The sequence below is a fragment of the Lactuca serriola genome, chromosome 8, assembly GCF_051521515.1.
Source record: "Lactuca serriola cultivar US96UC23 chromosome 8, Lser_US96UC23_V15, whole genome shotgun sequence".
Lineage (NCBI taxonomy): Eukaryota > Viridiplantae > Streptophyta > Magnoliopsida > Asterales > Asteraceae > Lactuca > Lactuca serriola.
Genome location: NC_136415.1, coordinates 179,244,954 through 179,261,027, shown reverse-complemented (window position 1 = coordinate 179,261,027; position 16,074 = coordinate 179,244,954). Strand labels below are relative to the sequence as shown.

Here is a 16,074-nt window from a genome sequence, read left to right as displayed (position 1 = left end):
TCAGAAGAAGGAGTAATGAAACCTTTCTTGGTTCCACTTGAAGAAGAGCCATCAAGGGTCCGAGCCTTGGTACCCTTCGAAGATCTCTTTCTCTTCCTCCCTCGACTTTTCCCGATTGCCAAAACCGGAGTTGAGTTTGGAGTAGGAGTGATAGCAACCGACTTCCCCTTAAGACCTGATTCTGTGGTCTTGAGAAGTCCCTGAAGTTTGCTGAGGGTGACTTCTTCCTTGTTCATGTGATATGTCATGCGGAATTGATCATAGCACGATGGTAAGGAGTGCAAAATGATATCTATTGCAAGATCCTCAGGGAAGTTCACATTGAGCTTCAGCAAACGATCCACATACCTTTGCATTTTCTGCATGTGGCTCGTGACGGATTCCCCGTCCTTCATCATGGTTGTTATCATGGAGCAGATGATTTCATACCTCTCTTGTCTTGCACTTTGATGGTATCTTTCCATCAAATCTTGGTGCATTTCATAAGGGTAGAAATCATCATAAGACTTTTGGAGTTCCGCTGTCATCGTGGCCATCATGATGCAAGCCACTTTCGTAGCATCCCTTTCATGTGCCCGAAAGTCAGCGATCTCCTGAGGAGTTGCAGTGGTCTCATCAATTTCCTTAAGCTCCTTGTCAAGGACATATTCTTTGTCCTCGTAGCGGGTAATCATCCTGATGTTTCTGATCCACTCATTAAAGTTGGATCCATCAAAGGTGACTTTCCCACACAAGTTCATAAGGGTAAAGGAGCCATTAGGATTAGAGCCAGAAGCATTGTTGAAAGACATCTGAAGAAAAGAGAACAAGATTAGTTTAGATATAAGAGAGTCCTTAACAAAACACCCAAATGTAATATTAAGGCTAGGATCCAATCACAATATAATATAACTTAGAAGAGGTATGCCGTAATCTAAGCTATATCATATTTGAAAGGTAGGTGAATGACGATTCACCAATTTCCACCACGAAAACCGCAATATTTTAGTATTAGGTTTTTGAATGGTTCTTAGAAATTCCTAGATTCTTTGAGATTCAATGAACTTTTCAAAGGCATGTTTCAATCTCGAGTGTGCCCTCCACGTTTTGTGACTGGGATACCGAGGATCACAAAACGAGGTGTGAAGTAACCATGCAAATCACTTGGTACCCTTAAAGTTTATCACTCAATCGATGTGCCGGTAAACCACACACGCTCCATCGATACTATAATAAACCCTAAGTCACCCTTTACCTACCTTGTTAAGTCCAAGTTAGTGTGCCGGTTAACCACACACGCTCCACCAACGACTTAATCAAAGTGTAAAGTGTAATTTCATGGAATAGCACCTTATTCACATTTTTCCTAAAGTAACTAAGATTGGGAATTTAATAAAACATTTAGTTACTTTATAATATTCATCATACTTTGAATGAGAATTTGTAAGTCCTTGTCTTACCCGTTTGGCTAACGACCCTCCACCGATCAAGCAAGCGGTGGGTGAGAGTGGACACCCATTAAGTTGCCATTTTATAAGCAACAACCTTATACCCACCTTATAGACCGGTTTTGTGAATGAGGCGTACTAGCGGTAAGACGACTTTGTTCTTATACATATATATATAATTATTAAATCATAATAATATAAGTATAAGGGTTGAATTTTAACTTTTAAAATTCTAAGGGTTGGAACTAAAGTTTTAACTTAACTTTACTTGTTCCAAAACTTGAGGGCAAGTTTTGTAAACTTTCAAAACTTTTCATTTCTTGTAACTTATGAGTTTAATAGAGTAATAAAATGAAGACTCTTCACTTTTCTAACTCTTGTGTTCTTTTAATGGTTTTTCAATCCAAGAGACTTTTGGTTTTCCATAACTTGAGGACAAGTTATGGATTCCATTAAAACACATTATGATCAAGAATTAAACTACCACATAGGTTACAAATAATTCCTATGATCATCTAAACATCATAAGAACAAGAATATGAACATGAACACCTTCAAAAATCAAAATCACATTTAAACTTTGTAATTTTGATAACTAGTTGTTGTAAATGAGTTAGAAAAGACATTACACCTTCTAAAACAAGTTTTTCAAGTACCAAAACAATTTAGGGTAATGTTTCTAATCCATTTCCAGCAACTAAAGTCGAAATTCTGCACTCTGTCGACCCTACTCGCCGAGTGCATAAATCTACTCGCCGAGTAGGTTGAAGATACAAGTGAACTCGGCGAGTCCCCCCCATGGACTCGGCGAGTCCATCAATTAGACAGCAAGATTTCGACTTTCTTCAACTTTTAAGCACAAATAACAAGCAAACAAGCCTAGGCTCTGATACCACTGATGGGTTTTGAGCATTCTAACACTTCCTAAGTGTACATGCAACCCTAATAACCTTGGATCTATGTTTGTCTAATTATCATGCAAAGTTGAATTCCAAGGTTATATTCCTATCTAGCATACATGGGGAACAATTTCTAACTTGAATAGTAGATAGAATAACTTACCTTGTTGTTGCTTGTGTTCCTTGAAACCTTGTGAGCCTAGCACCCCAAGTGTGATGCCTCAAATGCTTCACACAACACCAAATGCTCTTGGAAGAACTTATGAGAGAACACGCACTTCTAGAAATCGGCCAAGCCCTCTTTTTTCTTAGTCTCTAACTTGTGTAGCCAATTTTGTGGAGAATGGGACTCTTATATAGTGTTGACACATCTAGGGTTACACCATGTAAACCCTAATGTGTCATGACTCTTCATTTCCATGACCCATGGGTTTGTAAATCCCATGGAGCATCCATGGAGCATCCTATGGGTAGAACCCAACTTGATAATCCATGGAGCCTCTTAGCCCACTATACAAGATATGGATGATTTACATAATCAACCCATATATTTAATTAGTTCTCTTTTGACCACTTAATTAATTCTAAATTAATTATTGATCAAACTAATCAAATAATATTATTAATATATTAGAACTTATAATATATTAATAATCTCCAAGTGTTATTTCTCTCATTTAGTCTATCCAATTGCATGGTGCCATGCAACCCAAATGGACCATGCCGGGTCGGGTCAAGTACATACCAGAAATAGTTATGGACTTAGACACCTTATCCAACACAAAACACATTGTTTGACTAAAAGTCAACCCATGTCAACAAGTCAACAGTCAAGGTCAAAGTCAACGGCCAATAACTTCAACCATTGAGCCTCACGTCGTGACCAACCCTTGGTCACGTTGTGAGAACTCACCCAGTCCGATCCCAAGTCGTTCCGTTCCAACTCATCCAACTCGTTCACGGACAAGTCACTCAGTACGCATCATGACGTGAACCTTCCTTGGTCACGTCGTGAGCACAACAGGGCAACCCAATCATGAGAACCATCTTTGTAATGTCGTGAGACCCTTAGTGGCATATCCCGACTTCAGTTTGAAAGCTCCCTTTAATGATTCGAGTCCTTAATCCATTAAGTTTCCAACTCCAAATTTTCTAGAAGCTTAAGGGGACCCCAAAGGTTCATAAAAATGATTACTTTATGGACATGCATGTTTCATGCACATCCTCTATCCATTCTAGGTAAAAAAAATGAAGAGATAACATCAAAACTCACAAGCATGGACCCTATACTCAAACAACTTCTATATTTGAACCTTATGATACTCAATGGACCCTCAGAGTCTGTAAAGTTGCCAACTTTATGAATTCCTTCCATTTAATCTTGCTTAATAATGAAGAACATGGGACAAAAACTTAGATCTAGAAACATTAAGCAATAAAGTTTGGACCTTGGACTGTTGGACACTTATAAAGGTCCAAAATGAGTACAAGATGATGATGATGATGATGAGGTTTCCTTGCTAGATCCACAACTAGAGCACCTCATTCTCCTTCCTCAAGCTACCAAATGTACCAAAAAGGTCAAGAATCACCAAGGGAATTAGGGTTAGGGGTTTTATAAGGTTTGAGGGTGATGGAGGCTGATAATGAACCCTGAATCGACTCACAGAGGTTTAAATATGAAGGAAACCCTAAAAGATTTTGGGCTTGGGTTGCAGTAGGCTTCACGTCGTAACCACCTATGTGTCACGTCGTGAGATCAGTTCCGAAATGCATTTCTCATATTGGCTTGTCAGATCGTGACCACCCTATGGCCATGTCACGACACTCGATTTTCCCCGAGAACCAACCTTTTGACTCCTTAAAACCCTAAACATATCCATTCTGGAATACAGGCGTTACACATGTGATCCCATTTGTGTCTATCTCCTCCCAAGAGACTGATTTAGCTATAGTGTTCCCTCACACATGGAATTGATGTCTTGTTCATCCAATATTATTCTTTTTTCAGTTAATTATGTCTTAAAATTTTATTTCTTATTCTTCAAATAAGTTGTCACTTTTCCATGCTTGTTAGCTTGGCGAACACTAGTGTTTATGACTTTCTTTGTCTAATTCTCGTACAACACACTTGTTTGAACTTATTCACTCATATTTATGGACATCTCCAATTCTAAGTTTAAGTGGTTACAATTATTTTAAATTGTTTATTGATGATTTTTCTCATATTTTATGGGTGTTTCCCTTACTTTCAAAATATGATGTTTTTTTCTATATTTTGCGACTTCCGGTATTACGTATAAAATCTGTAACAGCCCAAAAATCCAAGGTAAAAATTCCATTTTTATTATAATCAAAACAATATTGTAAATTTGTTCTAAACATTGAAAAGCATTTCAATTAACACAATTATCATAGTCCAATCCCAAAGATCACATATCGCGGAAAACACGGGTGTATGCGCTGCGATCGTCCCGATCTCTTTTATTTGAAAACCGGAGTACCAGAAACATAAACTGAAAACCATAAGCACAAAGCTTAGTGAGTCCCCAAATACCACATACCATACATATCCAACGATCCATACATGTCATACATAACCATGAGCCATACATATCATTTATATTTCATAATCAATAAGAGTGCTATGTGCCAACCATAGTCTTGCCATTATGCCACGAGCCACCTTGTGGTATTTCTTGCTAGGCCGGGGGGCCACAACCCTAGGTATTATAGACAAGTGCCAAGAGCCACCTGCTGGTCTTCCATGCAAGCATCACAAAGACAACTAGCATACAAACTATACTACTTAACTAGTTACTTGTCAGAGTTCAGACTCTGGTCTTGCATACAGTGTGCTAGGAGCCGCCTCCTGGTCTTTCATACATAATGCCAAGGGTTAACTCTCGGGTCTTCCTATAATACATAAACCAACTGGGCCGGCATTGGTGCCTTAGATGCATACAACAGTAAGGAGACTTACCTCGAATGCTGAAGCTCACTGCAAGAAATCCTTAGTTGCTGCACTGACAACTTCTCGAGCTAACAATACCAAAATATCACCCAATTAGCAATTGGGTTCCATACCATGATCCATAATCCATACTTGGTTAAAATGACCATTTTACCCATGGCCCAACAAGATTCATAACTAAGGCCCAAGCCCAAATCCAACAACATCCAAAACCACAAAATCCACACAAGCCCACTAATGGCCCAATTTTCTAAATTGGGCCCAATCCTATACGGGCCTTATCCTAAGCCCATATTTTACAATTCAGATTGCTTCAAACACCCCTTGGGACAAACTTGATTAAAGGCATAAGTCAAAAGTCAAAGTCAACGACCCAAGTTGACCCAACTCGCCGAATTGTCCTTCAACTCGTCGAGTTTCTTCATTAGACTGCAAAGATCGGGCAAAACCCCCTCAACTCGTCGAGTTAACCCATGAACTCGCCGAGTTCTCCAGAAATCCAACCTCTTAATTCATTAAGTCGACCTTTTTGAAACTAAGGGCTTCTCAACCCAGATCTTAACTAAAATGGCCTTAAGAAGGGTAAAGTTTCCAAATTTACCCCTAAGAACCACCAAAATGGGTTCAAAACCCAAACCCCAAACTTAAAAGGGTAAGGACTTAATCATTAAGCACTTATTCCATAAGGACACAACTCCAAGATGCAGATATGACCATATGAGGCTAGATGGCCATGTAGAGTTTCCAACTTTACACTTATTCATGATTAGAAGAAGCTCAAAAGCTTAAAAGAGACCAAAAGAAAGACTTAATGAATGCATGAAGCCTTTAGGACCATAATGAAGATCATAGATCTGGAAAGGATAAACACTTGGGACTTCTACTTCCTCAACAATCAGCCATCCATGGCTAAAAGCATACAAATAAACCCAAGAAGATATCTAATCCAATACTAAGAAAGGTTAGAACTTGATACCCAAAATGTGTTGGAAATGGAGTAGAGAATCAAGATCTATGAGATCCTTCTTGAACCACCACCTTGCACCAAGCTTCTCCTCCTTGAATGAGCTTCAAACACACACCAAAACACACACAATGGACTCACTACACTCTTGGAGGCTTTAGGGTTTCGAGATTAGGGTTAGGGGCTATGGAGGCTAGAAACGAGGCCAACACCTGGAACTTAAGGTGTTTAAATAGGGTGAAAAACCCCAAAATTAGGGTTTCCTAAACAGCACCCACCTCGTCGAGTTGGCTCCTCCAACTTGCCGAGTTGTCTCATTAACCCCGTGACCAAAACAACCTCTACTCGCCGAATTGAGGCTCCTCAACACGTCGAGTAGACCCATAAAGTCCTCACGATTCTTCATCTTCAACTCGCCGAGTTCAACTTGAAATTGGCATAATTCCACAATTAACCTTCTAGATTCTGGGTGTTACAAAATCAATTGAAAATCGACATTCAAATGTTTCAATATAGCAACAATCATGAAATTAATAACTAATCCTTTCTAAGTTCTTAGTCACGAGATCAAAATATACTTTCTTTTTATTCATACACATCACAAGAAAATGGAACAGTTGAAACCACCATTCGCACGATCAACAACATTCTTCATACCCAACTTCTTGAAGCTTTTCTTACACCAAAATTTTAGGTTGAGTTTCTCGTGGCTACTATACATATACTGAATATCCTTCATATATCAACTATTGCCTTCAAAACGCCTTTGACGTTTTGTTTGACTTTCTTCATCGTACATACACTTAAAGGTGTTTGGATGCTTTTATTATCCAAACACTACATCCACCACTCCTTATAAATTGGACCCTCTATGATCAGTCTATACCTTAGCCATGCATCTCATTATGGATACCGATGCTTAGGAGAATGATATTTGTATCAAGCACATCAGCACTAATAATATGTTAGTGGATCCAATGATGAAAAGTCTTGCACCCAAAGTATTTCAACATGGCACTAGTATGAGTTTAAGGCTAGACCTAGTATAATGTAATTCTAGCATAATGCTTTATTGAAACTTCTATTTTTAATTATCCGAGTACTTGATTATTATTACCCCATAATATGTAATTTATATTTATTAATAACTTGTGTACACTTACTTTTTATATAGAAAAATGTATTTCATTACCACTTAACTATAACATCATTTGACTTAAATTAAGCGAAAGTTTCATATGAAGCACCAACGCGAGACTAGTGGAGTCCCATGTCTAAAAGATACATTAGACTATACTTTTATGCTTTCAATGTTAATATGCAACATGATGAATATAACTTGGATAAAATAATAAAACATGCATATAAATAGTAACCCGACCAAGTGAGAGAATGTTGAAAAATAACCTGTTACTATGGTCTTCAGGCTATTATTGTAATGTTTATTATATATGGGGTACAATTTTAGTATCTATCATAATGTTGGCCATAATGATATATCAGGTCTTTAATTAAATATATACAATATTATGTATATGACATTTATGTATAACTTAAGTGATTATATTTGTATGATGTAATTTTCTTACCCATAAGAGGCAAGTAGTGCATTCAATAACTTTGAGTACACAAACAATCAAGAGGAAATGAAATGGTTTTCCTTTATATGCAACCTTTTTTATAACCACCATGAGCATGTGCACAATAGTTATCTATTTATCCATAAGATAATCTGTAACATCCCAAAATCAAGACCCAAATTTTTTTGTTTTAAAGTATATTACTTGTAAAAATAGTTAACGGAAAACAACATTGAAATCCTTTCAAACATAAAGTCACAAATCACAAGTCTCAAAACCATATTAGCAAATAGTATAATATCAGAGTACAATCCCAGGTTTCTCAAATATGGAAAATCATGTGTGAATGTGTGATGTGCTGCTACCCTGTCGACTCCTTCCTCTTTGATGAACAGGTACCTGAAAACAAAACTAAAAACCGTAAGCACAAAGCTTAGTGAGTTCCCCCATCATACCCATACCAAAAAATGCATAATCTTCGGTATCTTTCAACCAGTAACTATCGGGCATAGCCAAGAGCTGGGCTCCTCCTCGGTATCTTTCAATCGGTAACCGGGAACTGACGTCCCCTTCGGTATCTTTCAACCGGTAACTGGGAGCTACCCTCCCCTTTGGTATCTTTCAACCGATACCCGAGGACTATTTCACCCCTACTACTACTAATACATATCAAGCACAGTAAACATATCAAGCACAATAATCATATCAGACACAATAATCATATCAGGCATAATAATCATATCTCATATCAACACTAGATAATTATCACATAGACAATCATCTATACAACACTCTTACTTGTGGGCCGGCATTGTGGCTGTAGACCCACTCCTACTAGGAGAAAACTCACCTTAAAGTCGTATAGTGTCTGCACTGATCTCGGTATGAAAACCAATTCTCCTCGAATCATCAATCGCTACACAACAACTTTTCTAACTTATCAATTCATACTCACAACCCTTACAAGGGTCAACTCAAGTCCAAAACAAGGTCAAGGTCAACACCTTGGTCAATGGTCAATCATCTGGTCAAAGTCAACATCTGGTTGAATCGACTCGCCGAGTTGGTCCACCAACTTGCCGAGTCCCCATGTTCACGTACTGCCATAATCCTGTCCTTTCTCGTCGAGTCTAACAAGAGCTCGATGAGCTCACCTTCAACAACACATCTAACTATCTTCAACCGACACGCCGAGTTCATCCTTGAACTCGTCGAGTTCATCTTCATCCATATGAAGATGTTCAGTCAATGACTCGCCGAGTCCATACATGAACACGTCGAGTCCGTCTTCATGTGGTTGGGACATTACCTTGAACTCGCCGAGTATGTTCATCCACTCGCCGAGTCCTATGATTTCCAGGTCCAAAACAAACCCCTAGCAGGCTGAGTGTTCCTTCCACTCAACCAAATCATTTCCAGAAGATGATTGGGGGAAAATGCGTCCCGACTCGCCGAGTCACCTAAGCGAATCGCCGGGTCCCTCTTAGTCCAAAACTATACAAGCGATTATAATGGGTCTTAATGCATCAAAACCATAAATCTAACTTCTTAGGGTCCAATTCATACGTAAAGCTACGAACTTGATGTCCATACATGGGGTTTTTGGTTCCAAAATCCATGAAAAGGGGTTTATAAGATGCATGGGCTTCCCATGGCCATAAAGTTGGCTCAAGATCACTCAAACAATGTTAGGGTTTCAATCTAGGGCTTCTCTGAGTTGGGAGGGGTGATGGAGGTGGTTTGGGACGAGATAAAGTGTTTAAATAAGGTGCAAAACCTAAATATTATGGTTTTGTCCAGATAGCTCCTACTCGTCGAGTCGGTCCCCCGAATCGTCAAGTAGATCACTAAAACCCCCGCATAATGTCGAGTCTACTCGACGAGTTGGACCTCAAACTCGCCGAGTCCCATATTAGAATACCAAAATACTTGAATTTAAATACGTATTAGGAACCGGGTGCTACATAATCAGAAAAACACCATTATGTATATGTCATCATCTTCATTAATTATGAGTTATCTTATTCTCCAAATAAATGTTCTTCAATTCCAAACAAAGGTCTTCAATTGATTTATGGTTACTTATGTTTATGCATAAATTGATATTAAATAATGACTTAATTTCTACAATATCTTCACCAAAGGTTTACATCGGGTGTTCGTTTTGGATAATTTGACAGACTTAACATCCGTCGACCTCCTACTAAAATTACGGGGACTATTAATGATAATTATATTTAGAAATAGAGGAGATGATTTGAACTTTTTCAATAAACATATTGTTTTGACCACCAAAATTGACCATGACCACTAAACAATAACCTCTCATTAATCTAAGCACACAACAAAACAAATTATCCCTCTTCTCAACGAACTTTACCACCAAAAACTTCTCTTTCCCGGAAAACAGACCTCACCGATCGATGCCTCCACCATTCCAACATCGTCAATCCTAATTCATCATCGATCCCACCATTGATCCTCCATTTTCTTTCCCATTCAAAGGAATGTGGCTATCCCGCAAGAATTCATTCAATAGTAGCCCATCAAGCCCAAGCCGTAGAAATCACACCTCAAGTTTCAATCGACATTCCTTCAAGAACATCGAGGATCTCTTAATCGATGATGACATGCATGTTTCTACCACCAATGATTTGAACAACGATCATCAACACCCATTCCAAAAGCAAAAACAACCCCCTTCTCCAATTCCGAATTCCCGGAATTGCGTCTTCCACCGTGTCCGCCTCGCTAACCAATTAACTAAATCATTGGCGACGGTTCGACTCAAACCCGTCTCTGAAAAATCTCCACCGGAATTACAAAATGCCTCGCCGATGTACAAATCAGAGACATCAATAACAATCCCCGGCGCCGAGAAGAAAATAGTTGTATACACGACGAGCCTCCGTGTGGTGCGACCTACCTTCGAAGCTTGCCGGACAGTTCGTTCAATCTTACAAGGATTCCGGGTGGCGGTCGATGTGCGAGATCTGTCGATGGATTCGTCATTCAAAGAGGAGTTACAGAAGATAATGGCGCAAGGAGGAGAGGTGATTCAAAAGAACAAAGTTGCTCTTCCTAGCGTTTTTCTGGGCGGGAGTTACCTCGGAGATGCGGAGGATGTGAGGGAGCTTTGTGAGACCGGCGAGTTGAAGAAACTGGTGGAGCGGTTGCCGGCGGTGCCACGTCGCGTCTGCGAGGGTTGTGGGGATTTTAGGTTTATTATCTGCAATGAGTGCAATGGAAGCCGGAAGTGCTATAAGAAGAAAGGTGGCTTTTGGAGTTGTACAGTGTGCAATATGAATGGTTTGATCAGGTGCCCTGCTTGTTGGACTGTTAACTCTTGATCATAATTGTTATATAGTAATTGTTTTATAATTAATTAATTATTAGGATATGATTTTATTATTTGTTTTTTTATAAAAATATGTAATCATTTTGACGAAAATTTAGGACATTTTGTTCAAGATTTTATAAATGTATAGTTTTTGTTAGAATTCAACAAAAAAGAATTTCTGGAAAAAATTTCAATTTTGTTGTGTTTTTTTAATTTTTTTCCCAGAAAAAGATATGCATAGGTGTTGTGATATAGTAGAGATTGTCTGATTGAGGGTACAGATGGGCTTCGTGCGGGTTTTGTCTCCTGATATTACAGTGTAAAAGAAAACGATGATCGTTAGTCGACGTCCGGAAGGAATTCCCGGGACGAAGCTCCGAATATCAAATTAGAATGAGATCCGAGAGAAACGAGGGTAAAATCACAGGAAACAGAGTTTGTCCCCCTCTTCATGAGGAAGAAGGATCATTTTATACCTGTTCGAGAGGCGTGTGCCTCTCAACTGATTTTGTTGAGCATTCTCTCGTAAGGTGTGACGTGGTGGACCCATATTGGAGGATCATTCGTGACGTCTTTTTCCTCCTCCCCTCATTGACTAGAGGGGAATCTTTGGATATTATGATGACCGTGGCTATCGTTAGATGGGTAAGTGGAACACTCTAATTGCTCCCACGTATGCCATGATGTTATTCCTTGGAGAAGAGGTTAAAGCACAATTTTGCACCTTAACCGTCATGCCTGTGATCTTTTGCATTGGCGAAGGCCCGACCTTGGTCTTGGCCTATATCTAACCGGGCCCTGACCTGGCCAAGCCTAGCATTGGTTACTCTTCTCCTTTTTTGACGTTATCCCTGAGGGATACGTTAACAAGTCCCTTAAGCTTGTAGGTGTATGCGTCAGCTTGGTAGCGTCACCGTTCGAGCCTATACATTAACACATGTATGTTTGAGATTATTTCTAGCATTTGACAAGCTTTAGACAGCGCCGTCAATGTGTGTCAGATCCATCGAGAGACGGTTTGTGATGCCAGTTTTGCCTTTAAAATTCCCCTTTTCCCAAGACTTTGCATCCTCACATCCCTACTTCGCCTTCGTTCTATCAATTCGGGCATTCTGTGAATTTTTCTTTTCGATCGCTCATCTTTTTTCGACAATGGACCGTTATGGTAGAGTCCCTACTGCAGAGGCGTTTCGATTTCTGCAAGATCGCTTCAGCTTCTTACCCGATCATGGTATGATGATTCCGACAAAGGTGATATCGATCTATGATTGTCCGCAAGAGAAGGTGGGAGTTCTGATCCCTTTATTCGAAGTGGGGCTGTGCCTGCCAACATCTGATTTTTTCGACATGATTGTAGATTACTATGACTTTTTTGTTGACGAATTGACTCCGAGCGCTGTTAATAAGATCGTAGGTTTTGAACTGATTTGTTGATCTTTGGGTTGTATACCCACTTTTTGGGTTTTTAGTTACTTTTTCTATCTAACCACGAATTCTGGCGTTCGCACTCTGGCAAAAAGGCGAGGCATTCATCAGTTGATATCTACTCAGAAGAAAAACTGGCAGAGGCAATGGCTCTGGGTTAACCAAAACCTTGTTGGGCGTGGGTTTTGCAAAACGTGAGACTTTCCTAATCGTCTCCCCAAACTGTTTGGGACTAACCAAACTCTTGGCAAATGACTAGGAAACATTACTGTCATTGGGGAGAACTGGGAAGATTCCGTTCTTGCCGATGGTGGTATGAGTGCCGCCTGGAGAGCTCGCGGGAAGATGGCGCATTTATACGTCGTGAGATGTGGTATTCACTCATCTCCTTCTCTCTTTCTCTCTCTCTCTCTCTCTCTCTCTCTCTCTCTCTCTCCCACCCCCACCCTTCACCCTCCTTTAAAAAAACAAAAAAGAAAAGAGAATAGCAACATGGTGTCTTATAGTTGTTGGCTTATGAGTTCTTATACTTGGCGTTTATTTGAATAGGTGCCGAAGTTGAGATTTCTTTGGAGATGGGCTTGCGCGGTCACTATCGGGGTAAGCTTTATCACCAGGAGATTGATCTTCTAGAGGCTTTTCTCCCTCATGTATCTGAAAGACGCATGTGAGAGCTTACTGGATTACTCTAAGTAGAAAGAAGAATGACTGGTTCTAGCGGGCCTTCTTCACCTTCCCAAACGGCCATTGTGGTCGTTTCTCCGGTTTGTTTGTCGGTGTCGGCTTCTTCCTCATTACCTGCAGGGGTACAAGCAGAAAAAGGTACTGCCCCTATTCAGAAAAGATGAAGTTTACGCATGGTGCCAGCGTCGGACGAGGAGACTGAATCTAATGATGTGGGTCTCCATCCTCGCAAGGTGCGTAAGACCATGTCTGTGACCAAGCTTTTTGATGGTATCCGAGATGTTCTTGGTGATAGGTTTTTTTTGTGTTTAGGATGAAGAAGAGGGTGGTGGTGTCTAGTTCCTTAATAACATAACCTTTGTTGACTGTTTCATTTGAGTTGATCCTGGTTCTGGCTTTGGGGGTGGACTGGGTTCACCTGGAGGTTCTTTCTAGCGGGAGAAGCCTTCCTTAGTTGACGAAATGGGGACTTCATCTCATTCCTTGTCTTTTTAGGCCTATGTTCCGGGTTGGGCGATTACTAGGGATTCCTTAGTTATGACACGCATTTACGACGTTCCTTTATGACACACAATGCATATCAAGGAAACCACTGTCATAAAGGAAGACGACACGCACATGCATGTCGTAACCTTATGACGCACATTTATGACTCACATTGCGTATTAAGGAAGCCCATGTCATAAAAGAAGACAACACATATCTTTACGTGTCATAATTTTAAATGTTTTAAAATTTATATATTTTGTTAGATTTAGTAATTTTCAAATTAATTAACATATTAGAAGTCTCATAATACAAAATCAAATACAATAAATAAATAAGAAAGATAATTGATTGCACTAATATATCAAATACAAATAATCATTCCAATAGTAAGTAAATATAATACATTGCTAATATTGCATAATATTTATTATAGAAAAACAAAACATGTACATTAAAAGGAACCCGTGAGTAATTTCTTCTTTTGAAAATATTCATGGAGCTTTAAGCCTTGAAACCTCACCACTTAAAGATGCATCAACCATTGTCAACTCTTTTTCTATAAGCTTGTACCTAACACATTCTACATATTCATGCCCAGAATCAACTACTTAAAAGTAGTTCAATGAACCACCAAATCTGATGAGTTACATAATATATATATATATATATATATATATATATATATATATATATATATATATATATATATATATATATATATATATATATGGTAAAGTGAATATACCTAACAACCTTATATTAGCTTAGGTACCTAACCTCATCAAACTACGTCATTTTGCATAAAATTTTCATTGCAATCATCCAAGGTTCTTAAACTTCATCCCTACACTTGATTTACTTCAAAAAAATTTGGAAATTCATCATTATATTTTTCCTACATCCTTTCATTTGTAGCGGTAGGATATGAAGCCCATCAGGTGGTATTCGATAGAAAGACGTGATGTAAAAGAAAGATATTGATGAAAGTCCAAAGATTTTGGAAGTAATCAAGTTATGAGGTTGAAATTTAAGAACCTTAGGCAATTACAATGTAAATATGATACAAACTGATGTAGTATTATGGAGTTAGGTACCTAAGCTTATATAAGGTTGTTAGGTATATTCACTTTACCCATATATATATATATATATATATATATATATATATATATATATATATATATATATATATATATATATATATATATAAAAGCAAACAAACAACTCCTCACTAATTGAGAAGTTAAAGGATATTGCCCTTACCATCTCCTTCAGAATCCCTTCATCAACACGATCACTTTTCTGCAAAATAATAATAATAATAATAATAATAATAATAATAATAATAATAATAATAATAATAAAACATAACATAATGCTAAAATACAAAATATTTCAAGAAAGTTACAGTTGGGTAGCAACTCCTCACTAAATTCCTAACACTCAACTTTTGGTAGCCCGAAATGCCCCTGGCTCCTAACCATGCAATTCCTGTAGTTTTCCTTTCCTACAAGGAAAATAATCATATTAATTCCACAAAAACCTCAAATTTTTTCTTATATATATTTAATTATTTACCATAAAGGGAGGCACAAAAGAATATTCTAGAATGTAATGGCCATCACTATTCAAGAGGACCACAAACTTAGCTAAAGCAGGCCACAAGCCAGTAACAATAGATACCAAATATCCTGTACACATGGCAATTAGAAAAGATTATGATTATAATTCATTTTTAAACATTTGGGTTGTCATCGTCAATACAGAAACATAAGCATAAACAAAACTTACATTCATTATCACTAGTGATTTATATCTCCTTAATCTCTCAGTGTAATGTGACTTCATATCAACACATGTGATATAAGTAAACTGAGTGGGTCAGGTTGGGAAACCTGGTGAGTACATAGGGTTTTCAACCCACAATATATAAGTTTATTAACTTTATCAAACCAAACAAACCCGATTACCCGTTCCCGTTATCTCACTTTACGTCCCTAAAACATCTAACACAAGGGACCTAGTCGAAGGAATTTCATCGGGGTGAAAACACATGCTTCAGAGGTTCCTCAACAATTCATGTCAAACAAGGCAACCATGTGGGGGATAGAGTACTGTTGGTGAGCACACAGTTCAAATAAATACCTACAGGTTGCGATCCTGCTAGCGTTCCACTAGACTGTCTAGAATAGTCCGTGGTCGTCATCTATACTCCGCTAGATGACTGGATCATTAATAATATCTATATCAAGGCCTCTCATTATTTTATTTGGTCACACTGCAACTATTACA

General features: G+C 38.5%; 1 protein-coding gene across 1 annotated transcript; it reads left to right on the top strand.

Moving 5' to 3' along the window:
* Positions 1–10,119: 10,119 nt before the first annotated feature.
* LOC145071414 (uncharacterized protein At5g39865-like) lies at positions 10,120–11,294 on the top strand. The gene has a single exon (XM_079018303.1). The coding sequence runs from the start codon at positions 10,352–10,354 to the stop codon at positions 11,192–11,194; it is 843 nt and encodes a 280-aa protein (XP_078874429.1). The 5' UTR covers positions 10,120–10,351; the 3' UTR covers positions 11,195–11,294.
* The last annotated feature ends 4,780 nt before the right edge of the window (positions 11,295–16,074 follow it).